Source organism: Dromiciops gliroides, chromosome 4, assembly GCF_019393635.1.
Source record: "Dromiciops gliroides isolate mDroGli1 chromosome 4, mDroGli1.pri, whole genome shotgun sequence".
Lineage (NCBI taxonomy): Eukaryota > Metazoa > Chordata > Mammalia > Microbiotheria > Microbiotheriidae > Dromiciops > Dromiciops gliroides.
In genome coordinates, this window is record NC_057864.1 from 415,872,840 (window position 1) to 415,900,592 (window position 27,753).

At 50.9% G+C, this 27,753-nt stretch overlaps 1 protein-coding gene across 1 annotated transcript; it reads right to left on the minus strand.

Moving 5' to 3' along the window:
• Positions 1–665: 665 nt before the first annotated feature.
• On the minus strand, positions 666–21,641 carry NECTIN4 (nectin cell adhesion molecule 4). The gene is made up of 9 exons (XM_043963208.1): positions 21,496–21,641; positions 9,448–9,807; positions 7,773–8,063; positions 7,183–7,303; positions 6,276–6,424; positions 5,473–5,629; positions 3,808–3,883; positions 2,995–3,069; positions 666–2,537 (listed from the first exon to the last, which is right to left on the minus strand). Exons 1-9 carry the CDS (start codon positions 21,545–21,547, stop codon positions 2,313–2,315), a joined length of 1,506 nt encoding a protein of 501 aa, XP_043819143.1. The 5' UTR covers positions 21,548–21,641; the 3' UTR covers positions 666–2,312.
• Positions 21,642–27,753: the final 6,112 nt, after the last annotated feature.

Sequence of the window (27,753 nt, forward strand, 5' to 3'; positions counted from 1 at the left end):
CCTGGTGTTCACCCTTCTCGCCCCACTCAGCCCTTGGGTGGGGGTGGGGGTTGGGAAGCAGGAAGCTGTGCAGCTCCCCCAACCCGCTTCCTGTTAAAGCATCACTTGCAACCACAGGGTATGGGGTGGGGCAGTTGGAGGTAGGGGGTGGGGCAGGGACAGATAGACATATATCCTAAAATCATAGAATCAAAGCATGTGAGGCTGGAATGCACCCTAGGGACCACCTAGTTCCAAGCCCCTCAATTTGCAAAAGAGGAAAATGGTTTGCCTAAGAGCTGAACCCAGCCTTCCCCTCATTGGTGGATGTTGGGGGAGCCATGGGCTCTGGAGGAACCATTGACCAAGGGCTCTAAGGAGGAGAGAAGGCAACTGAGGTTATCATTGGAGGTTGCTAGGCCTCTGCTTGGTCCCAGCAGATATGGACCCAATGATGGCAGAGTATCTGGGTTCCACTGCCTTAGCTGAGAAACTCTTGGGGAAAAAAATAAACAACTGAAGTCTTTGAATGTTCCCCTTCTACAAGCTGGTCAGGCTTTCTTTCCCTGAGACAGGGTCAGAGGCCTTGGAAGTGATGCTTCGGGATGGAGAGAAGGCTAAGGGAGCAAAGATGAGAGGAGTCCCTCAGAGAAACAGCAAGAAATCAGCAGGATAAATTTGGGATATTTTTATTTAGGAAGTGACAGGGAGTGGTAAACTATTTACACTACATCTATGACACTATTTACATAACATTTACAGGGCAGATTTTTGATCTGTCAGGTCACTCCCTCAAACTCCAGGCTGCCCAGGAGAGCCTGGAAAGTGAGTAGGCATCTTTGTCTTTGTTCACACACACACACACACACACACACACACACACACACACACACCATCTCACCCAGTGCTCTGGGTGAGGAAACAAAACACAGCGATTTCTTCCTCTAGATAGGGACATTTAACATATTCCCCTAAACCGGGTTTTGTCATACTCCATGAAGACCTTGGGTCTGCACACCCAATGCTGAGGATGCTGTGTGCAGGTCAGGAAAGACCCAAGAAAGGGCTTGAGCCTTGGGGATCTCAAACACCCTCTAGCCCTAGCTGCCAATGGGAACTGCTGTCTGGATGGTTGAGGTCCAGTGACAGAAATCCCAGGAGAAGAGGGCCGCTCCTGTCCCAGCCACCCCCATTCACCCAAGCTGTGACCCTCTCCCCACCCCAACTCTATGTTTACTTCCCAGCCTTGCAAATTACAACCCAGGAACCCTGGTTCCAACGCTCCCCCAAGCTGGTGCTTTGGTCATAGCTAGAGAAACAGAAGAAGATACAGAGGGGCTGAGTGGAGCAGGGTGGGGAGCAATGGGAACAAACCTCATACAGTTGTGTTGTTTTTTTTTTCAGAGAAATGTCTTTTGATTAGAAAAAGGATTAATTGTAGCAATCCTTTAAACAGCAAGCTTCTCTAAAACATTTAACAGAATGAAACTTACAAAAAGTCCTATTTACAAGCAAGGGAGGCAGTGTGGTACAATAGGAAGAGCTCTTGTCCCTGGTTCAAATCCAACTGCTGATGTTCACTGCCTCTGTGACTTTGGGTGAATCACTTAGCCGTCCTGGGCTTCAGTTTCCTCTTCTGTGAAATGGGAAGGGAAGGTGGAAGTCTCTGCTGGCTCGAAATCTGTGATCCAATGTTTTCAGAAACATCCTTGCGCCAGTCTCTCTGCGCCACAAGAGGGCGGTCTCTCCAAGCAGCGCTGCCAACCACCCAAGCAGAACCAACACGGTGCCCCTCCCCACATCGGGCAGACGAGAGGAGTCCCGCTCCCCAGTCAGGAGAGAGTCCAGCTCCCTGATCTGGCTGTGCCTGCATTTTCCCCAGCCCCTTGTCGGGGACTGTCCCCTGGGATCAACTTCCCTTGAAGCAGCCCCAACTTCTCTGTTTCAATAATACTGCTCTAGGGTCTGAGGGTCTAGTCACTGTACCCAGGCAGTGATCATGAGTGACCACTGGCACATACACACGAGTGCACACACCCCCCCACACACACTTACCTGTACACTGACACACGTATAAAGTCAACCAGACCACAGCCATTCAAGCACACTCAGTCTTGCATTCACACACAGGCACAGTGACTAGCACCAGGAGAGGCCAAACCCAGAAGGGCACCTCTAAGTAGAAGCTGGGGAAGGGGCCCAGAAACAGGGCAGAAGTCAATAGGCCCACAGGCCTTTGTTTCAGGGGCACTGGGTGCAAGGACATGCAAATGTCTCCCAACATGGGTCTGGGGAGGGCCACTGGATAGTTGAGGCAGAGGCCCGGCCGAGGGTCAGACTAGGTGTCCCCGTCCATTGATGTAGATGCCATTGCCCGTGGGCTTGGCTCGGAGAGTCCCGTTCTCCTGGACAAAGTGGTTCATGGCCTGCTTGATTCCGACATCTCGATCTTCTTCCTCTTCTGTTCGTCCAGAGCCTGGTGATAGCAGCTCAGTCTGGGTCTCGATCTCTCTCACTGTGGTCAGAGTGGAGTAACTTCGGCCCTCGGGCTCTTCACTCTGTTGGTACAGTGCCAGCACAAGATTATGTCAAGAGTCAATAGTCTGGTAGGGTTCAAAATCAAGGTCAGGATATGGGGCCGAGGGGAGGATGAGAGGGTCAGAGGTCAAGGGGCAGGAACAGGGGGAGATCAGAGGGACCAGGGAAAATGTGGGCTCAGAAGTCAGGTGGGTCAGGGGCAGGAGATGTGTTTAGAGGTGGCAAAAGTTGGGGTTAAGGCCATGGGGTGCCCCTTCCTCCACCTCCTTTCATTTAGTGTTCATGGGTTGGGAGTGGGGAGAAACAAGGGGATCAAGGCAGGATAGAAATCTGGGTCTGGGTTGGAGCTGAGGATGGGACTGAGGCTGAATGGAGTGTGGTAGGGAGAGGTGTGCCAAGCTGACCTGGAGGACAGAACATGTTATGGAGGGATGGGCCAGGGGGGTTGGAGGGACACAGGTGGGGCCGGGGCCTCACCATCACAGAGCAGCTACTGTTGTCCTTGAGACTATCGGGGTGGCCCTCAGCTCGAAGCCCTACATTCTCCTCAGGCTGCAGGGCCCGGACAAGGGGGAGGGATCAGAATAAGGCCTCCAGCCTCCTCCCTGACCCCAACCTCTTCCCCTCATCCTCCTCCCTTCCAACCTCAGCCCTTCAGCCTTTACCCTTCTGGCCCCTTCCCCTCCACTATCCTTCCAACCAGGCCCCTCCCTGACCTGATCTCCTTGCCTCAGTCCATCTCATCCTTCCCTTCCCACCTCCTCCCGGGCCTCCCTCACCTTTCCGTCAGGTTCTGGCTAAGCAGAAGCCTCCTGCTGGAGTTAAAATGCCATTAGGGCCTCAGGATCTGAATAGGCTTGGCTTTGGTTCTGGACTGTTCTCACCAGAGGGAGCTCAGTCCTTTGGTAACTATCTCCCTATCCCAGGTTCTTGACCAGCCCTGAGTCACACAATCCACTAGAGACAGGGGTTTCAACCCCAAGGGAGATAGGTCTGTTTCCACCTTGGTCTGCCCCCTCCAAGGAATTCCAAAGCCTTTGGACAATCGGTATCCAAGTACCAGATGAAAGAACCTCAGTATTACCTGGGACCACTGCCAACAGAAATCAGTCAAACCTATGGAGCCAGACCAGGTCCCCCAGGCCCTACTCCTTCCATCTTTATACCCTGACCACTCATAAGACAGCACTCAGGCCAAGAGAGTGAGACCTTTTACCTGTTGCCTATCACTCATCCACATGAAGGTGACCCAGGCATGCATGCACATATCTAAACCCACGCGCCACCCACCTGGTTCCGTGGTTCTGCGTGGTGGGAATGAAGTCTGCGGATGGAATTCTCCCGCGTCAAGGTCAGCTCCTCCTCACTGTCCGAGAAAGACACTACACTTCATTAGGGGCAGGACACTAAGCCAGGGTTGAGGAGGACGTGTCTCAATGGAGGTAGGAGTCCTGACTGCTGTGGGTATGACTTTCTCTCTGACAGAGCATAGATCTGTGTGTGACTCTGCATGACTACAGTGTCTGGGTAGGCATGAGAGGTCCAGCAGGGTGTGTTAAGTGTGTGAGCAGTCATTCATTCGTTCCTTCCACAAACACTTATTAAGTGCTTGCTATGTAGAAAGGAATCCCTAGGATTCCTATACTCGTGGAGTTTGCAAACCAGCAGGGATCTTAAGGAGATATTGGATGTGGTAGGATGGCTAAGTGACCAAGACGGGCACAAACATCAAACTCTGAGATTTTAGAGGGAAAGAGAATGTCCAATCATGAAGAGATCAAGAAGCTGGTGGAGGGAGAGGATTTCACTAGACAGAGATTGAAGGCAGTGGTTGAGGGTGGTGCAAGGAGGAAGGAACAGCATGCCAGGCAGTCAACTGCAGCTCAGCTTGTGAGGAAGCCCAGCGGGGACCAGGGACCTGCACACGTGTGTGTCTCAGTTCTTTCTGCTTATTGTTTGGGGTTGTGCTCTTTGGACAGGGGCTCCTTCCCCTCTGGCCCCAAACTGTTCTTCTTCACTGAGTTTCTTCTAATTTCCCCAAACCTCCTGCAGACTCAGCTCTCCCTCTATACATTCTCCCAGTCCAGCTGCTGTCCCTTAAACTCCTTACCCTCCCCTCTCCTCTCCCCTCCCCTCCCCTCCTCTCCCCTCCCCTCCTCTCCCCTCCCCTCCCCTCCTCTCCCCTCCCCTCCTCTCCCCTCCCCTCCTCTCCCCTCCCCTCCTCTCCTCTCCCCTCCTCTCCTCTCCCCTCCTCTCCTCTCCCCTCCTCTCCTCTCCTCTCCTCTCCTCTCCTCTCCTCTCCTCTCCTCTCCTCTCCTCTCCTCTCCTCTCCTCTCCTCTCCTCTCCTCTCCTCTCCTCTCCTCTCTCCTCTCCTCTCCTCTCCTCTCCTCTCCTCTCTCCTCTCCTCTATCCCCTCTCTCTCCTCTCTCTCCCCTCTCTCCCCTCTCTCCCCTCCCCTCCTCTCTCTCCCCTCCCCTCCTCTCCTCTCCTCTCCCCTCCCCTCCTCTCCTCTCCCCTCCCCTCCTCTCCTCTCCCCTCCCCTCCTCTCCCCTCCTCTCCCCTCCCCTCCCCTCCCCTCCCCTCCCCTCCCCTCCCCTCCCCTCCCCTCCCCTCCCCTCCCCTCCCCTCCCCTCCCCTCCTCTCCTCTCCCCTCCCCTCCTCTCCTCTCCCCTCCCCTCCTCTCCCCTCCCCTCCCCTCCTCTCCCCTCCCCTCCTCTCCTCTCCCCTCCCCTCCTCTCCTCTCCCCTCCCCTCCTCTCCCCTCCCCTCCCCTCCTCTCCCCTCCCCTCCCCTCCTCTCCCCTCCCCTCCTCTCCTCTCCTCTCCTCTCCTCTCCTCTCCTCTCCTCTCCTCTCCTCTCCCCTCCTCTCTCACTTGTTGCTGTTTAGCTTCTTTCCCTGATGTTTCTTCTCCCATAATCAATCCCCTTTAGCTCTCCCTGATCCCCAGCACTCACTATTTCTGGGTCATCTGCTGGGCCTTGCGTCGGTGGTATCTGGACATGAGCACCACCACCACAACCAGGAGGCAAAGCAGCAGGGCAGCAATCACTCCGACTGCCACCATGGAGGCAGAAACCACGTCCACATCCACTGGTGGGGCTTGATCCTCTGCTGAGGGGCAGAGAAGGGACCATAGCTGGGGGTCAGAGGAGCTCTGCCTTCTCCACCAATATAATAATTCAGTCGCCCCCCTCCCCCTCCATACCCCAGCCACACCTCCACCTCCTGGACCTCACAACTGGCCTAGGCTCCCACCCCAGTCTGGGGGGGGGGCTATAAAGGAGGGGCTGGGGAGGGGCAGAGTTCACTTAGGATCCTTAGAAAGTAAACTCCTTGAAAGTAGGTATTGTTTCATTTTGTTGTTTTTTTTTTGAGGCAATCGGGGTTAAGTGACTCGCCCAGGGTCACAGTTAGTAAGTGTCTGAGGCCACATTTGAACTCAGGTCCTCCTGACTCCAGAGCTGGTGTTCTATCCATGTTTCATCTCTTTTTAAATCACCAGTGTCCAGCACAGTGCTGGAACATGGTAGGACCTTCTATCATGGAGGCCTGGCCAATGGATGCCCATGTTCTGGGAATGGCGCTCCATTGGCCAAGTGCCCCCTTACATTAATCAATGCTTGTGATTTATTCTGTCGATTCTTGTCATTCCCCACTCTGCTTCCTCACCTGTCCCCTGCCTTCCATCTGCCCGGCTTTCCCCATGCTCCTGACCCATGATTCCCCTCTGTGCTTTCCCTCCCAACTCCCAGCTCACCTGTGACAGCCACAGTGACTTGGGTGTCCCGAGAAGAGACCTCATTGCTGACGCGGCAGACGTAGGTGCCGCTGTGCTCAGCAGTCAGTGGGGGGAAGATCAGGGTGCCTCCTTCCACTCGAACCCCGCTGGGCAGAGGCCCATCCAGCCTGAGAGGGCAGGGGAGGCTGATGGGTGCCGGCCAGACCAGGCCAAGGCTGCTACGGCTGCTGCCTGACGTGCCCAGGCAGCTCCTACCCTCCCCCCCCACCACCACGGTGACGTCACCCAGAGCCGCCGGCCGGTTCCCACGGTGCCCCTCCCTCCCTTGGGCGGGTCCAGGCACAGGCCTGGGCAGAGGCCCCTTCCCCCCTGCTGCCCAGCCTGACCTGCGCACCCCCACCCTGCACCAGGGGAGATCCACACACGTGCCATCCCACATGCTCCCACACTCGTCACATCAGCGGGGAGCTTGCAAGAGGGCAAGCCCACAACAGGCCACACACATGTCAGTGAGCCCCACAAAGCAAAGCTTACATTCCCTTGTGTTTAACTGTACACAGAAAAGGTGCCTGCTCCAACATGTGTGATGGTGCATGGCCGAGCGGATGGTCATATCCTCAGGCCCCGTCACTCTAAGGCCCGAGCATCTCCATGCCTCCTGCTACCGCCCCATCCCCAGGTGCACCTGAACTGTTTTCTTAACACACCTGAGAGAATCACCTCCCCCTGTGGAGGAGACCCTGGCACAGAGCCAGCCCATCCCTCCTACAACCTGACCTCTGAAATCCAATATGACTCTGAAACTCTGAGAAGGAACCTCCTCCCCTTCAGGCCTTTCATTCTCAGCTTTCATCTCTTCTCCACCAGGCCTAGCTGCGCCCAGCGCCCAGCACCCAGCGCCCAGCACGGAGGGGTTTCCACTCACCGAGTCCAGTTGTAGGAAGGTGGGGGCTGCCCCTCACTCACACACTTGAGCATGACACCTTCCCGACCCACGTGCCATAATTCGGGGTCTTCATGGCCCCACACCGAGGCCTCAGCTAGATCTGTGGAGCCAGGGGGTGGGGAAGGACAGGGGAGCCTGAGAAAATGAGGCTTCTGCCCCCTGACCTGGAAGGCATTCCCTCCCCCCGCATCCCACATCCCCTCCAAAGTCTTTGGCATCTTTGGCATGAAACCCATCTGACCCTCCAGTCCACTCTGATTTCTCCCTTCTTCAGCTGTGTATAGTATTTGCAGAGGGAACCACGTCCTGTATAGCACTATATCCTGGCTCTCTTCCATCTTTCCAGTGGGATGGGAAACTCCCTGAGGGCAGGGACTTGTCTCAAACATTTTTGGTTCTTGAACAGAGCCTACCATTGAGTTGGGGACATGCTGACTGATGGGTCCATCCCAGGCCCTGGTCCCTACAACTCTACCTGGTTCAGGACCTCATACACATCCCCACTTTGTGGCCCTACTGCCTATTTCTGCCTTGTCACCCCTCCCCCCACTCAGTGTCCGGGGACTCACAGGCAACTCGGAGCATGTGTGTGATCCTTTTGTCCTCTGGCAGGCCGGGGTGGGACACCACACAAGTGAGGGACTGCCCATTCATGGTCCGGCTTGGCACCAGGTGGAACTCTGAGGTGACTGAAGCTGATCTCGGGTGATTAGACAAACGGCTATCGACCATTCCCTTGACTACTGTGTCCCAGGTCACGCTGGGCACAGGACTGCCCTCGGCTGTGCAGGAGGCTGCTAGTGTTCGACCTTGGCCTTCTTCCAGGGCGGGACCCAGGTTCATTGTGGGCAGAGGGGGCACTACAGGATATGGGGGGAAGGGAGAGAACTCATCAGGGAAAAACCTGGCCCTATGGCCGATCTCTCTCATATAAACACGCTTCCCACCACCTCATACAGAAAGACCACCTACTCATCTCTACCCTCTTTGTCTCTGCCCTCCCCTGCCCTGTCCAGGAGACGTGTCCTAGCCTCCCTTGGAGCAAGTCACCCCTGTCATTGCATATATTCATTCGTAGCTCTGTTTTTTCCTTTACTGGGAAAGATGGTTTGTTTCTCCTGCTCTACTCTATTTTTTCTTGTCCCTTTATCACCTTCCCTACCGTTGCTTTGTTTTCTATCCTTCCCTTTGCATGCTAGACCACATTTCTGATCGTTTTACTTGCCAGCTAAGTGGCCTGAAGATAAGTGTGCTTCTCCTACCTACCTAGAGACTTTCCTTCCAAAGCAATCCAGACCTCAGCACTTTTATGATCTCACCTACTCCCGAAACATCCCTATAAAGTAGGGAGGAGGCAGGGAATGTAGTGCTTCACAGGGGAGGAGACGGATGGTGACGAGACAAGTTTAAATGGGAAATGTCTATTAGGATAGTCCCCCAGGACCACCTGTGTGAATGGTGTTTTAGGCCACGACATTCACTTGTCAGGTGGAAATTGTACCACTCCAACAAATTGGTTGTTTCATAACTATCATAATTTAGTTTTTCTAGTGAAGATAATAGCAATAACTCACATTTATGTCAATGTTATTTCCATTTTACAACTCAGGAAACGGAGACTCAGGGTGTTAAATTTTCTTATAGGCCATAGGATAGCTGAAGGAAAACGTTGACATCTAATCTAGTTAGCTTTTTTTTTTCTTTTGGTGAGGCAATTGGGGTTAAGTGACTTGCCCAGGGTCACACAGCTAGTAAGTGTTAAGTAACTGAGGCCGGATTTGAACTCAGGTCCTCCTGACTCCAGGACCGGTGCTCTAGCCACTATGCCACCTAGATGCCCCGAGTTAGCTCATTTGACAGCTGAGGAAACTGAGACCCACAGAAAGGAAGTGTCTTGCCTAATATCACACAGATGGTAAAGAACAAAGTTGGGCATTGAACCTGGGACATATTCTCTGACTCCCAATCCATCATATTTCTTAGTACACCATGCTGTATCTCTAGCATATAAAAGCACTGGGCTTGGATTCAAAGTTCTAGTCATGGTTCTTCTTGGAGAAGTCACTTCATCTCCCTAAGATTCATTTTCTTTTGTCAAATAAGGGAGCTGGACTCGTAAACCTTTAAGGTGCCTTTGATCTCACAGCCTCCTTTTCAATCTGTCTATGGCTCTTTGCCCAATCCCCAGTTCCCTGACTGCCTATCTTCCATCTTCCCTTTCCCCAGACTTCTGCACCCACTCACCAAGCACTCGAAGATGGAGCCCCGCCTGGAAACTGCCAGAAGGGAAAGTGCTAACTCGGCACTCGTAGTCCCCCTCATCAGCCTGCACAGCATTCCTCAAGAGTATGGCACCGTCATTTGGATCCTGAGGTGGTGGCAGCCGCTCCACTCGTCCCTCATAGGTGGGACTCACATGCAGACCGTATGTGTCATGGAGCAAGGCCAGTTCTGTAGTTCCCTCCACCCCTCCAACTCTGGCCCAAGCCACCTGCTTCACCTGCTCCCCAGGCTCTCCACTGTAGAAGCAAGGCAGCTCTGCATCTTGACCCAGGACCACGGTAACCAGAGCTGACGTCTTCAGCTCACCAGCCAGGCACAAACCTGCAGGGAAATGCCAAGAAAGAACTATGGTTAAGGGGCAGCTAGGTGGCACAGTGGATAAAGCACTGGCCCTGGATTCAGGAGGACCTGAGTTCAAATCCAGCCTCAGACACTTGACACTTACTGGCTGTGTGACCCTGGGCAAGTCACTTAACCCTCATTGCCCCACAAAAAAAAAAAAAAGAAAGAGCTTTGGTTAGCGACATTACCAGTCAGCTGGGTAATTGTTACATTCCTATCAATGATAACTGTGTAGCCCCATGTGCATAAATAGAACATTTATGGGCAATGCAAACAGACCCTGCAAAATCATCTCAATCATTTGCATCTGTAGGGTTTCCAAGGCAAAACACTTTCACCTACTTGATCTCATCTGATCAGCGGGTCAGATCTTATAATTGCCCACTTCACAGAGGAGGAAATATGTTTTTAGAGAAGCAAAGGGACTTATCAGAGGTCACATATCTGATCAGTGAGTGAGGGAACCTGGAAGAAAGTGAATATAAGGCAAAGTACTGAGTTAGAGTCCAAAACCCTGAGTTCTCAAACCTAGCCCTGCTATTTACTACCTGAGTCACCAATGGCCAACTACTCAGCTCCTCTGGATCTCATCTTGATTTGATGCCAAGAAGACCTGAGTTCAAATCCTAGCTCTCCTCTTTTTCAGTTCTGTGACCCTGGACAACCCACTTAAATTCTCGGCACCTCACAGAAGATGAGTAAACAGTCGGATGGGAGGGAATCAGTTAATGGAAACTTCCTGGAGAAAGATGGAGGAATATCCATCTGGGATTCTGAAGGGAAGATTATTCTTGTCTGGGGACATGAGAAAAACAGATGCTGAATGCCAGCATATGGGAAGCATATGAGATTTGGGGTCCTAGGCCCTGAGTTCTAATTCATGGCTCTGCTGCTAACTGTAACCTCCAGCAAGACAGTTCACTTTTATGGATCTCCACTACCTCAAATCTGCAAAATACAAGGGAGTTGGGCTAGATTCTCTGTAAAGTACCTTTTAGCTCTAAAGCTCCAATTCTAAGAAGAGCTGAATCTCAAGATCCAAAAGGAGATGAAGGACCATAGGTTTTAGAAATCTAAGGGCTCTCAGAGATAATGTAGTTCATCTGAGAAACCGAGTCCTAAGAGGTTCAGTGATTTGTCCAAAGTATAGGATCAGGATCACAGATCTAGAACTGAGAGACCATCTAGTCTCATCTCCTAATTTTACAGAGACCAAGGCTTGTTAAGTGACTTGCCCAAGGTCAAAAGGTAAGATTTGAACTGGGGTCCTCAGACTCCACAGATAGTACTTGGGTCACACAAGCAGTACCTAGCACAGCTGAGGTTTGAATGCAGATCAAAATCATAGAATGTCAGAGCTGGAAAGGACTTCAGAAATCATCCAGTCCTGTGAGTTAGAAGAGAGAAACAGATGTTCCACGTGGGAAGGATGGCTTGAACAAAGTCACAGAGGCAGGAATGAGCAAGTTGTCAAAGACAGGAAGGGTCCTGGCAGGAAACAGAGATATCAATGAGGTTGGAGATAGATGAGAAGAACATAAAAGACACAGAGATGAAGTCAAGGCTGGTTGAGATGGGAAAGAAAAGCAGGAACCTAGAAATTCATTCCATGGTCCGGCACTATGGGGACATAACCCATCTGCCTCTGATGACCTGGTCATTCCATTTTGGATTCCAAAGAGAAAGCAGCAATAGATGGGTTCCAAGTTGTGGCCTCTGTCAAGGCACTGTTCCAGATAGATATTATGGAGGATAGACTCATAGAATTATAGAGAAGTCAATTATCTAGTTCAATCCCCTAATTTTACAAATGAGGATACTGAGGCCCAGAGAGGTATATGACACAGGCCTTGCCCTCAAGGCACTTGAAATCTTATTGAGAACTAAAGACACAAATGAAGTAATTAGTGAACAGTACACAGCATATAGATGTTAAGTCTTAGAGGGTCAATAAAAGGGGAGAATCCTTTGGGGCAATAGTAATCAGGGAAGATTTCGTGAAGTAGGCAAGACTTTGGTTGGGGTGGCTAGAATTTGGCCAGGTAAGCTAAAGGGAAGGCATCATCTAAGGGTAGAAGAACAGGGTGAGAGAAGGTCAGAGTTATAATGCTGTTTCTGTGGGACAATGAGACTAGCTTGACTGGAGAAGAGGGTGTGTGATAGGGAGTAGTAGGAAATAGCTTGATAGAGAGGGCGGGGATAGATTATCTGTGGAAGGCAGGTACTGAAACCAGACAAAAGCATTCATATGATATGGAAAGAAAAAGGGAGCCAGGAAAGGCTTTTGCTTAGAGAAAAGATAAAATAATATTCTTGTTGTTCAGTCATTCTCAGTCCTGTCTGACTCTTCACGATCCCATTTGGGGTTTTCTTGGCAAAGATACCAGAGTGGTCTGCCATTTCCTTCTCCAGCTCATTTTACAGATGAGGAAACTGAGGCAAACAGGGTTAAGGGACTTGCCCAGGGTCACACAGCTAGTAAGTGTCTGAGGCCAGATTTGAATTCAGGAAGACAAGTCTTCTTGATTCCAGGCTCAGTACTCTATCCACTGCACCACTTTAAAAATAGCTACCATTTACTTATTGTTTTCAATATTTGCAAAACATTTTCATCACAACCACCTGATGAAGTAAATAATAATAAAATAACTCACGTTTATGTAGCACTTTAAGGTTTACAAAATGCTTTCCTCACAACAACCCTGTGAGGTTGGAATTACTGAGTGTTACAGTGGATAGACTGACACAGGAAGACCTGAGTTCAAATCCTGCCTTAGATGCTTACTAGCTGTGTGACCCTGGACAAGTTACCTCTGCCTGCCTCAGTTTCCTCATCTCTAAATTTGGGATAATAGGGTTGTTGTGAGGATAAAAAACGAGATACTATTTGTAAAGCTCTTTACAAACTTCAAAGCAATATATAAATGCCAGCTGTTATTATTATTGTGTCCACTTATAAATTGGGAAAACCGAGGCAAGTGGTTAAGTGAATTTCCCAGAGTATACAGCTCATATGTGCTTGAGACAAGATTTGAACTGGGGTCTTTTGATGCTATATACACAGCTCTTTCTACTACACCATACCACCTGTCCTACAAAACACTGGATTCTAGAAATTGACAACAACCATTGTATAAAATGGGGTGGAGGGGGGGAAACTGGAGACAGGAATATCGATGCCAGGCAGCAATTAAAATAATCCAAACGTGAGTCTGTGGGAATGGAAAGGAAGGGGTAGATGTGAGACATTTTGTAGGGGAAAAAATTGACGGGACCAATGATTGAATGAATACTGGGGATAAAGGAGAGGAAGGAGTCCAAAGACAACTTCAAAGTTCTTGGGGTTAAGGGGAAAAAGAGCCTAGAACCTCCGATGAAGGATGGTTTGAAAGAAAATTTGGGAGCACCAGGGAGCATAGAAGTTTGAGAGGATTCCTGAGATTGAAGGAAAAAGGGAGCCTGTGTGGAGATAGACAGATAGAGGTAAGGGTTACAGGGGAGAGATAGGATGGGGGAAAGGGAGACTATTAGATTTTAAACAGCTCCTTGTGTCTTTTTTTTATCCCCAACAATGAGCAAATGATGCTTTGCATATAGAAAACTTCCTAGAAATGTTCATTAAAGAATTGAATTGAATAAGGAGAGAAGGGACAGATTGGAGAAAGGCAGATAACCTAAGGAAGAAACTGTGCCGAGAGGAGAGAAGTTGCTAATGGTAACAAGAGGGGATGCACCGTGGGAAAGGCTGAAGGCCTAGGCTTATATTCTCCCTCCCTTCTTCACTTTACTCCTCCAGAAAGGGGCCAGATCAAAGGAGAGAGGGCAGTTACCAGTTGGGGGAGGTCAGGATGGGCACCTGCACCTATCCCCTGGGAAGGAAGAAGTGAAGACAGCAGAGATCCCCCTGGGGTAGGCCCTGCTTAGACAGAGCCTGGATTAGAATCAGGGGGTCCCATGGCCCCAGATGGGAGGAGCCAAGGGAGGGAGGATGCTGCTGAGAGCAGGGAGGGACAGAACAGGACGGGACAGACCTGCAGGGCCAGATGCCAGGGCCCTGAGCCGCCTGCACCCATGTTGGACCCACCCAGCTCACCTTGGGAGTCCAGTTAACTACCGTTCCCCCCCCCCCCTGCTTCTTCCCACTCCCACCCAATTACCTCAGTCCCTCACTATGGGGGAGGGTGCAGAACTTGGGAGGGGGGATGACATAGACCCAGGGAGAGGGGGACTGCCTAAGCAACAGAGACTCCCTCCTCCTCAGCTTCTCAGAAGACAGGGCTTCATGCAGCAGATACAAAGGGAACCTCGACCCTCCCTCCACAGGGTGCCCTCAGACCAAGACCTAAATCCTTCTTGTAACTCTATTGGTGGAGAGAGTCCCACACCAATGGGCGACCAATGGACTGGCATTACACTCTGAAGAGAGGGAAACTACCCCCACCCCAAAAAGGCCAAAGAAGACAAGGGTGCGAGCCCTGCTGTGGAGGCTCAGAGGTGGAGACAGGTTTGAGCTGTCCTGAGGACAATGAGATTTCTGCTGTGTGAGATCCCAGTGAGGATCCCTTAACTGCTCTCATTGGTCAAGGGAAAATGCTTCCCTCTTTTTTGCCCCCCCCAAAACCCCTCATTTCCAAGCCTTGTCTTGGCAAGGTCCAGTTGGCTATGGGCTATGCCAGGATTTCTCCCCAATCCCTGGCCCTGTTCAAGACCCTTCTGTAAATCAAAGTTGCCTAGTTCCAAATGAGGAGAAGGGCTAGGAGGCTGGGCTTCTGTCACCTTGGCGGAGGTAAGGAAACTTGGACCTGAACCCTCACCCCAGAGTCCCAACAGCATCACGACCCAGGACACTGAACTTGGTAACCTCTCTTCTCCAGGGCTTCCTTCATTCAACTGCTCCAGGAACAGTGATAAACAAAGCTCAAACAGTGCCTGCCCTTGGACCTCACTGTTCTATCAAGGCAAAACTAGGATATGGATAATTAACTACAACATAAACAAAGTAATGAAGAGGGGAGTGAGGGGGAAAGGAACTAACACGTTGGGGGGCACAGGAAAGGCCTCTAGTAAGGGGTGTATTGGTGCTGGACTTTGAAGGAAGGTCCTCATTCTAAGAAGTGACAGTGAGGAGGGAGTGGATTCCAAATGAGGGGGCATGGGGGATGGGGAAAGGAGTGAGGTGCACCCTGTGCAAAGGCAATTAAATAACAAGATGGAATCTCTAGTACAAGAAGTCTACTTTGGCTAGGACATGGCTACATCCTGGTCCCCTCCCCTCTCAAGTAGGGTCTCCCAGCCTCTGCTTTATGGATCTGACCAGAGCCCCAGAATTCACCAGTGCAGTACAAACCAGGAGTCCTAGCTCCCAGTCTGAAGAGGGTGTGGTGTCTCCTCCATCCCTCCCCCCCCCTTCCACCTCTCCCCAACCCAGGGCACCGGCCAGCATCAGGGTGATGACATCATTAGCCAGAAGGAGACAAGCAGCCAGTCTGAGAGGTCACCCTGAGGGCATGAGGGGAATGGCTGTGAGGGACAAACTGGGCACCGGCACCTTACTTCCTGCCATTCCGTTCTGGGTTCAACAGACTCTGGCTGGTGGGTGCTCATTCCTATTCTCCCTTCCCCTGAATGGGGATCACCAGGTCGTCACGACCGGGGAGCCACTGGTGACTCAGAGGCCTCTACTGAAGCTCAGCCACCACCACAGCAGCCACCTTGCGCAAGGGCTAGAACAGGCCCAACTGGCCAAACGGGATCTCCGTCCCCCTCCCCCCAGGGCTCAGCCTGGCCCCCAAGGGCCTCTTCAGGGCCCTACCCTCCAAGCACCCCACCCACTTCTAGTCTGCACCCCCCCATATCCACTGTCTCTGCTACGTCTGCCTTCAGTCCCTCCCTCCCCAAATCCCAGCTCTCTTCCTTGTGGGAACCTCGAACAATGACCTCACAAAGGGAAACTGAGGCAGGGGAGGGAAAGAAGGGAACAGAGGAATGGTGGCCTATGGAACTAGGAGTTTCTCTTTGTATGAGATCTTTTTTTTCTAATGGCATCCCCAAGGTAGGGTCCCTACACGGACCCTCCCATTCACAGTGTCTTCGTGCAGTGGGAGGAAGGGGAAGGGTCTTCTTCAGTGTCTGTGGGCTCCCGACATGTTCTCCTGAGTGTCTGCATTTGTGCTCATGTGCCTTCCTAAGTGACAGGCCAGGCTTGCAGAACACCCGGCATGCTTAGTGAATGTTTTGATTTGTTTTATTACCCCTTTGCTTCCGCATGTCTGTCTTGGTCTCCTTGGTCTCTGTAAGTCACTGGCTTTGACTCTGAACTCTGGGGCTAAAGTGAGAAACCAGGACAGCTTTCCCACCCACTGGCTGCTCAATTCTTGATATGAACCCTAAGAACAGGCTGCCCCCAGGGGAGTGGGAGTGGGGGAAAGCCTTTAAATCAGGTCCCCCTAAGGGCCAGGAATTCTCACTAGGGTCCCCAGACCACAACAAAAGGACCTGGGAGGGGTGTCTCTCCTGTTTCCTGGGCTCCTCAGACACTCCGGCTTCTCCTAGTCTGACTAGTGGGCCCCTCAAGGGGGGGGGGATCCTATCTAGGGCCTCAGCCCCTGACACCATCACTAGAAAAACCAGCTCCCATTCCAGTGGGGTTAGGGGGGAGGGGTCAACCCAATCCAAGGTCTCCTACCCTTGTGTTAACCCTTTTCTCCCCAAAGTCATGAAGTTCCAGCCTGTGCTAAATGTAACAGTGGATAGAGTGCTGGGCCTGGAGTCAGGAAGGGGGTAAGGGACAAGGGAACAAACATTTCTTCAATAATCAGCTATGTGTCAAGCATTGTGCTAAGTTCTTTACAAATCTCTCATTCAATCCTCACAACAACCCTGAGAAGTAGGTACTATTATTCCCATTTTACAGTTGAGGAAACTGAGGCAGACAGGTCAAGTAACTTGATGCCAGAGTCACCTAGCTAGTAAATAAGTATCTGAGGCCAGATCTGAACTCGGGTCTTCCTGACTCCAGGTCCAGTACTCTATTCACTGTGCAACCTTGCTGTCTCAAGAAGACCTGAGTTCAACTCTGGCCTCAGACACCTACTAGCTGTGGGATCTTGGACAAATGACTTAATCTCTGTCTGCTTCAGATTCCTCAATGTTATAATGGGGGTAACAGGAGCATCTGCCTCCTAGGGTTGTTTGTGAAGATGGAATGAGATAAGAATTTAAAAGTGCTTAGCACAGTGCCTGGAATATGGTAAGAGATTAATAAATGCTCAATTAAGATGAGTGAATGAGTGTGTGTGTGTGTGTATGTGTGTAGGAAGTGTCAGTGACCTGGGGGAAGGGGGAGGGTCACTCAGTGAGGTCAAGAACAGATCCCAGTTAAGCCTCTATCAGCTCTCCATCCCACCCCCATAATATACCACATTTTACCTGGGGGGTCCCAGAGGCTGGAGGCTGAGTGAGGAAACTAGGAAAGTCCCATCTCTCCTGTTTTCCCTTCCCATACTCCAATCTAACTCCCATCCTCATTGCCCTAAGCCCCCCAGCTTATCGAGAACTTCTCAGCCTGGGCATGAAGCCCACTGCCAGATTAATGATGAGGAGGGGGCCACTCTGAGCTTGTCTGCACAAAAGAAGCCGAGAACAATGGACTGGAGTGGGGGGGGGTTGAAGGCAGCCTCAACTCTGGCCCAGACACAGTTCCCAGCTTAGATAAGTCCCCTAAACCCCCCGGAGCCAGAGTCTGAGCCTGGCTGAGTCACTGAAGCAGCCACACTGTGGGTGGGAGACCCGGCGCTCCAAAGCTCCCAACCTCAGCCATCCTCCTCCTTCCCCACAACTGCCAGTCACCTCCTCCCCTTCCCTCCCCCCTCTCTCACTGCTCCCCACAAAGCCAGCCCCACTAGCTGGCAGTCCTGCTCCACTGTGGCTCAGCCTCATCCCCTCAGCTCACAAGAACCGGCTCAATTCCAGGGAGGGGACTCTGGGGAGCAGCTACCAGCTTGGAAGGGACTTTAGAGCTCATCTAAGCCCAGCCCTTCCCAGTGAAAGAGCATATGCTGCCCCCACCCCTATAGTTTTTACCACCCCACCCTGAGGGTGGATGACAGGCCAATCCTGGCCTTGGAATTCCAGCTTTAGACTCTGGGTAATAAAGTCTAGATTCTGGGTTCCAGGTCTGGGTTCTAGAGTCCCCTCTCAGCTTGGAACACTTTCCTCTCCCTAGGCTTCAATGGGTATTGTTGTGGGCACAGAAGGGCTGTTGACCAAGAGAGGGGGCTCACTGGGGAGATCTGGGACCCCCAATGCCCTCTGCAGAATCTAGCCTTTCCTTCTATAGATTTCTTTTTTGGAGAGGGGCGTGCAAGGGAGAGTGTACGGTGGCAAGAAGCATAGTTTAGTGGGAAGGGGCCCCTATAGGTCCTTGCTCCACTCTGCGCCTGTGGTCATGGGGTCATATCAGGTCACAGGGAGGAGCTGGGGCATGTGGTTTGTGATATCCAGGACCCTGACCCAAAGAGGACCTTCAGCTGTCTCGGAAAGCAAATGACTGGGGTGGTCCCAAGAGCCCTTTGGGAGCCCCCACTTTCTTTCCCCTTAATGACTAATGCCTCTCTAATAACGTTTTTTACAAAGCACTTTCCCCCAGAAGAGCCCTGGGGCAGGGGGGGGCGGGAGTGAGAAGATGATCACACGTGAAAAAATTATTTAGGTGATTTTTGTCCAGGGTTAAACAACCGCTAAGTGTCCATTCCAAATCTCTCTCCCCATTCCAGAGCTAGTGCTCTTCCCATTAAACTATGCTTCTGGCCACCGCACACCTGTCAACAACCACAACAAAATCTATAGAAGGAAGGGCTAGACTCTGCTGAGGACATGGGCAGGGAGGGTCCCAGAGCTCTCCTGTAACCCTCCCTTCTTGGGCAGGAGAATCAACCTCCCTTCTCTCTTCTCTGAGTTTGGGTAAATCCTAAGGGAAAGAAACTGACACCCCCTCCCCTTATGTAAACAGAAGCCAAGAAACAGGGGGTGAAGGCCCCTCCCTTTCTAGGAAACCAGCCTCAGTCAGGGAAACTGAGCTGAAGCCTCGGGGAAGGCTGGGGCTCCCATAGCTTTGGCCTGAATCCAGGAGTCCTGTACCCCAAGTTCCCCAAGAGCCCTTGCTCTCCTCAGCAGACACATGCCTGCTGTCACTCTGGGGTCAGGGGCAGGGATGTGGTTGGGGGAGAGAACCCTATCTGTCCACACGCATACACACCCCCAGCCCCAGGGCGGAGAGAGGGGAGGCTGGGAAGGAACCTCACCCGGAAACTCATCCCATTAAGGAGAGACAAAGGGCTGTGGTGTTTGTGGCGCCTCTCCTCTGGGCTTCTCTCCTGCCAGTAGGTGGGTGGGGCCAGGCCCCTGGGGCTCCATGCTCTAATGGCCTACAAGAGTGGGCAAGGGGGACCCGCCAAGCCAGGAAGAGGGGGACCAGCTCAGAAATCATACTTGACATGGAAATGGGGAGAGCTCCCAGAGAAGCCCACACAACCACCCAAGGAAAGACCCATGGTCCTTCCCTACGATACCCCAATCTCACCTCCTTTGCTCACCTCCTCCAGACTGTCAGAGGAAGACAGAGGATAAAAGAACCCATGGAATCATACAATGTTAGACCTTAAAGGCCCCATAGTCCAACCCCCTCATTTCACAGATGAAGTAACAAGGGCAAAGGATGAGGTGACCTGTAATAAGGTCATCTAGGCAGCGAGTCTCTGAGCTACAACTAGAATTCAGAATTTCTTCTGATTTCTAGTCTGATTCACTTTTTATAAGGAGCCTCCTTTGGAGTCTGGCACTAGGTACATGACTCAGACAATCCAGGGAAAACTGAGGCCTTTCCTTCAGGGAAAGGGGTGAGAGTACAGGTTACAGCTTGACCCTAAACACTAGTGGGGGGGGGTCTGCCTGCAGTCCAGACCTCGGGCCAGATGGTTGTAGGAAGGTCCTATGATCTAACCATGGGCATCTAACTCCTTTCCATGCTTGGACACACCCCTCGGTTTAGAGGGGGAGTTATGCTAAGTGACCCCCCATTCATCCTAACAGCCTTCTCAGAAGATCAGTAAGATAAACTCCAGGAGTTAGAGACCTGCCCATCCTCCCCTTCCCTGGGCTCTTCTAGGCCCCATAGGAAAGAGTCTGTCTAGATCCCCAGCCCCAAGGACTAGGCCCCACCCTCTTGGACAAAGCAAGTAGAAGCCGTGGTTGTCAGGGAGATGCAGCTCAGGAGTCTGAGCGGAGTGGAGAAGGGGATTTGGGAGGTGGTGCTCAGTGCCTAGCAAGCATCTCCCTCCCATATGCAGGACTGGTGGGAGGTGCAGGCCTGATCTCTTCCCCAAGATAACTTTATCTGGGACCCCACTGAAGAACCTCCTCATGACCCTTACTAAGGCCCGGGAATACACTATCCCTGAGCCCGTGGAATATACTACTCCTATCTAAACAGCCACACTGCACAGCCCCACACTACTGAGCCCTGGGCAGGGTAGTAGCAGATCCCATGGTTAACTTTCAGGTGGCCCCCCTCTAATTACACTGGATTGGGAGGATCTTGGGTTCAAATTCTGGCTTTGACACTTAATACTGGTGTGGTCTCAGGCAAATCACTACCCTATTCTGGGCCTAGTTTCTTCAACTACAAAAGGAGGGGATTGGACTACATTTTTAGCTCTCTTCTGGCTCTAATTTATGACCTTAGGATCCTATACCAACCCATCCCACACATCCCATTCCACCCCTTCCCCAACCCTACCCCACCCCCTCCTCCAACCTTAGAACTCTAGATACAATCCCTATCCGTTGTACCTTCAATAGTCAGGATTAAAGGGTCTTGGACGAGGAGGTGGGATCAGAGAAGCTATAGCCCCTACAGGTCCAACCCAGAAATGCCACACCTTGCCCAGAAGGAGCCCCACCCAGTGCCCCCACCCACCTAAACCCCCACCACAACCACCCAGGCACCTGCTAGTCTGCCCAGCTGAGGGGAGGGGCTGAGGTGAAGGAGGCTACTCTGCTGCTTATGGGTAGCCCCTTCCTGTGCACCCTCCTGCCCTGAGGCTTCTGACACCCACACCCCCAAGACATCCCTGTCCTGGTTCCTCTGGGCCTAGCAGTGGGGGCAAGCAGTCATATTGACTCCAGGGATGCCAGCCTTGAATCAATCCCATAGGAAATCCCTAGCCCCAACCCTGTGCCAGCCCTGGCCTCAGTGAGCAAAGGAAGCCTGGTGTTAGGACAAGGGAACCTCTCAAAGTTGGCACTACCCATTGGCTATGCTGCTTTCTCTACCTTCCCTTAAACAAAACACCATTCTTCGTGCCTGATCCCAAGCCACAGAGAAGAGTGTCCAGCAAAAGCAGGACTACAAGACACAGCCTTTAGCATTCCTTAGTAATACCAGAATCAGTGGCTTGGCGCAAGATCAAGGGGGGTGGGATGGGGAAGGGAAGGATGGTCTGGCTTTTCTGGGACAGTCACAGCAATGGTGAGGAGCAGACTTGGAATTTTATCCCAGAAGCAGACTCAGAGTAAAGAATGGGGGGAGGGGAGGGGGACAGGAGGCAAGGAGGCAGGGAGGTGAAGCCTGAGAGGAGATCTAAGAGGCAGTCCAGGTAAGTGTCTTACCTGTGAAGGAGGTGACAAGGAGTAGCACCAGCCATGGCTTCTGCTGCCACATCTTGGCTTCCTGGGACAGGAGTGTAGGGGTGAAGGCCTTGGGAATCAGCTGGGTTCTCTGCTTTCCCCCCCAGGGTGGGGGCCAAAGGAAGAGATCTCTCCCACCCCACTCTCTCTGGTTCCGGAAAGAGAAAGTCAGCAGCTCCCAAAGGCAGCTGTCCAGCCCCACCTGAAAGCCCCTAGCTGCCGGTCTGTGTCCACTTGGTGGGCTCTTTTAGGAGTGGAGATGATAGCCGGGTGATCCCCTGCCCCAGCCCCACACCACCCTCCCCTGTCCCCAGCAGTTCCCCCCCAGAAGCCGTGCCTAGGAGCTCAGAGCTCCCCCAGAGCCTCTTCCCACGCCGTGGCTGGCTGGCGGACGGCAGCAGAAACTTGGGAACCTGCTCAGCAGGTCAGAACAGGTGCGTCTTAGAGGGGCCGGGCCTGGCATAGGAACCACTGAAGCCACCGCCCCCACCACCAAGCTGGCTAATAGGAGCTAGTGGTACAGGGAGCCAATTTGGGGTGGGGTTGGTGGTGGTGGTGGTGGGGGAATGGCTGGGATGTCTTTCCTGAGCCCTGTGTGTGGTGGGGAAGCGTGGGGGTGCTCTGCGATATAGGCCCCAAGGAGAGGGAGGGGGACAGAGCCAGGGTGCCCAGAGGCAGGGCTGGGATGGGTGGAGAGAACGCGAGCTGAGAGTGGAACTCTATTGCCACACACCGCAGGCCAGGGACCTGCTGCTTCTGGAGACATCCTGAGGCTCTGTGGGTTCCCCATCTCTCTTGGGGAATGGGGGGCATGTGTGGGAATCTCAAACTTTATAGGTGCAGTTCCTGTTAGGGAACTATTTGATTCATAGGATTTAGAGCTGGAAAGGACCACAGAGATTATCCAGTCCAACCCAAAGAGGCCCATAAGGGTGGTGACTTGCCCAAGGTCACACATACTAACAGAGCCAGAATTCAAACCTGCATTTTCTGACTCCAAATCCATTGCTTTTTCTACCACTCCAGGCTGAGCCAAGCCTAATTTAGGGAAGGGTGACAGATGAAAACGAATGGGTAGAATGATAGAATTGAAAGCTGAAATTGACTTAAGATGAGCATCATGTAGCGGAAAGGGGTACTGGCCTTGAAGAAATAGGCTCAATTCTTACTTGCTAGATGGCCATGAACAAGTCACTGAGGACAAGACCTGGGTTCAAATTTCAGATCTGGCCACTTACTACCTGGGTGAACTTGGACAAGTGACTGCCCCCGCTTTGGGTTTCAGTTTCCTCATCTGTAAAATGAAGATGTTGGTTTAGATCGACCTCCAAGGTCACTTCCAACTCAGAATCAAGGGACTTCTCTCAGTGTCAGTGTCTTTATTTATAAAATGGGTGTGATAATGCCTGAAACTCAACAGAGCCATGGGGAAGAAAGTGTTGTATAGCTGGCTTTACATAAGAGGAAACAGGTCAGAAAGGATAAGGGATTTGGCCAAAGTCACACAATTCAGCAATCACATTCCAGGTTGAAGGAAAGGGCCAAGTCCAGCTAGCCAGGGGACCCTTGAATAGTAATGTCCTTCATTTCCATCCTTCAGTCACCATTCTTTCTTCCTCAACATCCAGACACAAGAGGAGTACTGATTAAGTAACCCCTCTAGACTGAGCAATTGAGCTCCAGGGAATTCAGGATCCCTTCTTCACCCAGATTCAGTGGCTCCACCTATAACATGACCCTAAACCACTTGGAAAATCCCTTAAAGGGAAGGGGTTCCACCCCAACCCCCTACACTTCCACATAGAGGAACTGATATTGGTCTTCCCCTATTCAACACTTCTCTCTCTCTCTCTCTCTCTCTCTCTCTCTCTCATCACTCTCTGATCTGGTGCGGTCAGACTCCAAGTTTGGCAACCTGATAAGTGAGCACTAAATGAAGAGGGAAAGGGAAGAAATTCCTATAGAAAGATATCCCAGGGGGCAGCTAGGTGGCGCAGTGGATAGAGCACTGGCCCTGGATTCAGGAGTTCCTGAGTTCAAATCCGGCCTCAGACACTTGACACTTACTAGCTGTGCGACCCTGGGCAAGTCACTTAATCCCCATTGCCCCGCAAAAAAAAAAAAAAAAAAAAAGTAGGTGGGAACCAGATTGTGGAGGAGCCTAAACCAAACTGAGAAAGATATCCCAAGAGAGGTGCAGAGATAGAAAAAAAAGACGGACAAGGAAAGAGAGAAATAGAATGTTTAAAAAAGAAAAACTTTGGATTCTATTGTCATGGGGAGAAAGGAAGAAGGAGGTATAGGTGAGTCAGTGAGGAGCCAAGGTCCACTGAGGGAGTAAGGGAGGAGGAAAGGGGAGGGCTAATAAGGACTGAAGGTGGGAAAATAGAGTAAGGGAGGGTCAGTGAAGAAGAACTAGCGATCAGTGAGAAAGAAAGGTTATTCAGGAAGAGTCAGTGATAAGGAAGGGTCAAAAAGACGAGTGAAAGTCAATGAAAGGGGGAGGCAAGTGTCAGGGTGTCAGTAAAGGAGAGTCAATGAGGTGAGTGTCAGTCGGGGGAAGGTTAATGAGGGAGGGTACCTAGGGTTCAGTTATATGAGTGCTACTTCCTAAGGCACTGGCTATGCCCCACACCCTCTGATGATTGCCTCCTCTCCATACACTAGATCCTTTCTCCTACCAGATAGAGCCAGGACTCCTGGGTTTTCATCTCCCCAATCTGAGACTAGCTAGATATCCTTCCTTTGTTCCTCAGTTTCCCCATCTGGAAGTGGTATATAAATCTTTCCCTATAAATTTTATTCCTCCATTTCCCCCAGCAAAACCTCAGCCTAGCATAGCCCTAAGGGACCAGAAAGAAGTAGCTAGCCTTTGAGGGAACTATGTTGATCTTAGTTGTCCCTCTCATAAACCTCCATATTAACCCTACTCAATGAATGCTTTGGGATCCCCAATCAAGGACACTAACAGAAAATCTATCACTTTTGGGGAGGTCAAAGAAGGATGTGATATCTGGGTTTTCTACCTTCATCAACCTTTGACATTCAGGTTATAGAATTGGGAGTAGGCCTTTGATATAGGCCAGACAAAGGATTTTGGGAACAGAGGGCTGCTGAGAATATCATTCATGTCCTATAATGATATTTCAGTCAGAGACACAGGGACCTTACAATAACATCTGCCTACAATGGATGCCTTTAAAATTTTTTTTAATCTAAAGAAGTTAATCTTTTATTAAATTAAAATTTTATTTTATTATTTTCCAGTTATATATTACATATAAGGATAGTTTTCAATATTTGTTTACACTGGATTTTTAGTTCCAAATTTTTATTTTCTCCCCACCTTCCCTCTCTCCTCCCCAAGATGGAAAGCAGTCTGATATAGGTTGTATATGTACAGTCACATCAAACATATTTCTACATTAGTCATCTTTTTTTTTTTTTTTAGTGAGGCAATTGGGGTTAAGTGACTTGCCCAGGGTCACACAGCTAGTAAGTGTTAAATGTCTGAGGCCGAATTTGAACTCAGGTACTCCTGAATCCAGGGCCGGTGCTCTATCCACTGCACCATCTAGCTGCCCCATTAGTCATCTTGTGAAAGAACAATCAGAGCACAAAGGAAAAAACTCAAACAAAAAAACAGTCCAAAAGTAGAAACAGTATGATTCAATCTGCATTCATAAATCACAGTTCTTTTTTCTGGATGTTGAGAATATTTTCTATCACAAGTTCTTTGAAACTGTTTTGGATTATTGCACTGCTGAGAAGAGCCAAGTCTATCCCCATTGTTCATCACATAATGTTGCTGTTACTGTGTACAATGTTCTCCTGGTTCTATTCCTCTCAGTCAGCATCAGTTCATATAAGTCCTTCCAGGTTTTAAAGAAGTTAATCTTAAACATAGACCTAGCCATCTGTGTTTTCTAGGAGTCCGGGGAATATTGTCAGGGGATTCCTGGCAGCTGTTTGACCAACATCCTCACCCCCACTCAACCCCAATTCTTCTACAATTGGCAGCTGCATAATTTCTTCCTCTAATACCCCTTTCAGGTTGTATCTGTGATATCCCCTCTCTTTTCCTTCTTCAAGGTTATCTCTGTTATTCCTTGAGTAAAAAAAAAATGTTCCAGGTAGTGGAGGAAGAGAGGAAAGGGACACAATGCATGCATGACCCTGTACCTGTCCCCTAGGGATGAACCTTCTGCCCAAATGTCCCAAACTTCACCATTGGGCAAGTCCAGAGAGTGATGGGGCTGGGGAAGGAAACCCTGTCTCTCAAGACCCAGACTGGAGAAGGGTCCTGCAGGTAGAAAATTTTAGGTGATTGGTGAAGATTTGAAAATTTGGGGGCCTTCTTGATTTGGGACATTGATTTGGGGGGAGGAGGACTAGTGAGCCATGAGAGGCTTTGGTAGGATCTCATTCAAAAGATTTAGCAAGAGGGTGGGGAGCCAATGGAAAGCTGGGGTGTGGGAGATCATATTTGGGAAGATGAGCAAGGAGAGGCAGATCTAAGGAGAATGCAGAAGAATTCGCATATTTCTCAGGCTTCCCACTTCTCAAGCCCTTCTGCACCGAGCAGGGAGCAGCTGCAAGGCTGGGCTGGGCTGGGTGCCAGCACCCCCGGTTTCTCTCCACCTCCGCCTTGGCTGAGCCCCTTCCCCTCTTCAGGTCTCAGATCCCACCTGTGCCACGGGGAGAAGACCCGCCCCGATGATGCTTTGAGATCCTAAGCAGCCTGGGGTGGGGCTGGGCCAGGGGGCAGTGGGAGGGGGGGAGCAACTCCTGTAATGATTATAATTATCACACAGTGGATCCTATCTCACTGTGGAGCTTCCTCTCTTCCCACGGATACTCCCTTCCCCCTCCCTGGAGCACCACAGGTAAACTGAGGCATTGGGGGAAAGTGGATGGTCAGATGAACAAGCAAAAGCCCTTGCGTCTGTCTCTTGCCATTTTCTCCCCTTCCCCCATAGAAGCCCCAGGCTGGAAGGCAGGCAAGCAGTCAACTAGCATCTCTGAAGTACCTACTCTATGCCAGGCATTGTGCCAAGCAGAAACTCCGCTTAACTCTCTACCCTTCAGTATCTCTCTGGATCACCCAGAAAAAGCCATGCCAGCTCAAAGCACCTTGCACTTCAGCTTCTTTTTTGTTGGAACATGTATGTTTCTTTTTCTTTCAATTTTTTGGTTTCTTTTAGGGCTTTTGCTAACTGTCATTGTCTTTTTTTTTCCCCTTGGGACAATGAGGGTCAAGTGATTTGCCCAGGGTCACAGAGCCAGTAAGTGTTAACTGTCTGAGGCCAGATTTGAGCTCAGGCCCTCCTGACTCCAAGGCAGGTGTTTTATCCACTGCACCACCTAGCTGCCCCTCACTTCAGCTTCTTAAGGGAGACCTGCGTATGTGGGGGTTGGGGGGCTTAGGGGGTGGGGACAGGTCTGTTGCTAAGAGATGCAGGATCCAGGAAAAACATCACTGTCACCCACCTTTTTTTGGGGGGGCAGGGCAATGAGGGTTAAGTGACTTGCCCAGGGTTATACAGTTAGTAAGTGTCAAGTGTCTGAGGCGGATTTGAACTCAGGGCCGAATCCAGAGCCGGTGCTTTATCCACTGCACCACCTAGCTACATCTGTCACCTACCTTTTAAGCAACTGATTACCTGGTTACAGTGAATATCAGGGGCAGCTTTGAAGGAGGAAAGGAGGAGAGAGAATGTTGAAAAGGAGGCAATGTGCTGTCCAGGAGGGTGGAAGAAAAAGGGGGACCCTGTAGCTAGGTATCCAGCTGTTGTCTTTTGGGAGTATTGTAGGGCAGGTGCAGATTTTTTATATGGATATGAATAAATTATTTTTCACACCAGTTTGCAGGAACAATTCCCCTTCCCATTTCTCCCCTTTCCCCTCATATCTCCCTGATAGTTTCTCTTTGACCATAGACCCCCGCCCCCACCTCTCTTTCCTCTCTTTTTATTCCTTTCTCTGTACCTGTTTCAGCCAAAACCTGCCTTCACCATGATACAGTGGAAAGACTGGATTTGGAGTCAGAACACCTGGGTTTACATCTTTACTCTGTTACCTGGTAGCTGTGTGACCTTGGACATATTGCTTGCCCTTCCTCTGCCTCAGTTTCCCCTATAAAATGAGGAAAATAGACTCAATAACATCTAAGGTTCTTTCAAGCTCTAACTGGATCCTATGCTCTATCTCCTAGAGGCCCTACACTTTGGGGAGAGACTG

What these genes read in the sequence shown, in the direction of transcription:
- NECTIN4 (XM_043963208.1), bottom strand. Translation starts at nt 21,547, where the DNA reads ATGTGGCAGCAGAAGCCATGGCTGGTGCTACTCCTTGTCACCTCCTTC. An exon ending in AGTCACTGTGGCTGTCACAG is followed by an intron (nt 5,630 to 6,275) that starts GTGAGCTGGGAG and finishes TCTGCCCCTCAG; the next exon opens with CAGAGGATCAAGCCCCACCA. An exon ending in ACAGTAGCTGCTCTGTGATG is followed by an intron (nt 2,538 to 2,994) that starts GTGAGGCCCCGG and finishes CTGTACCAACAG; the next exon opens with AGTGAAGAGCCCGAGGGCCG.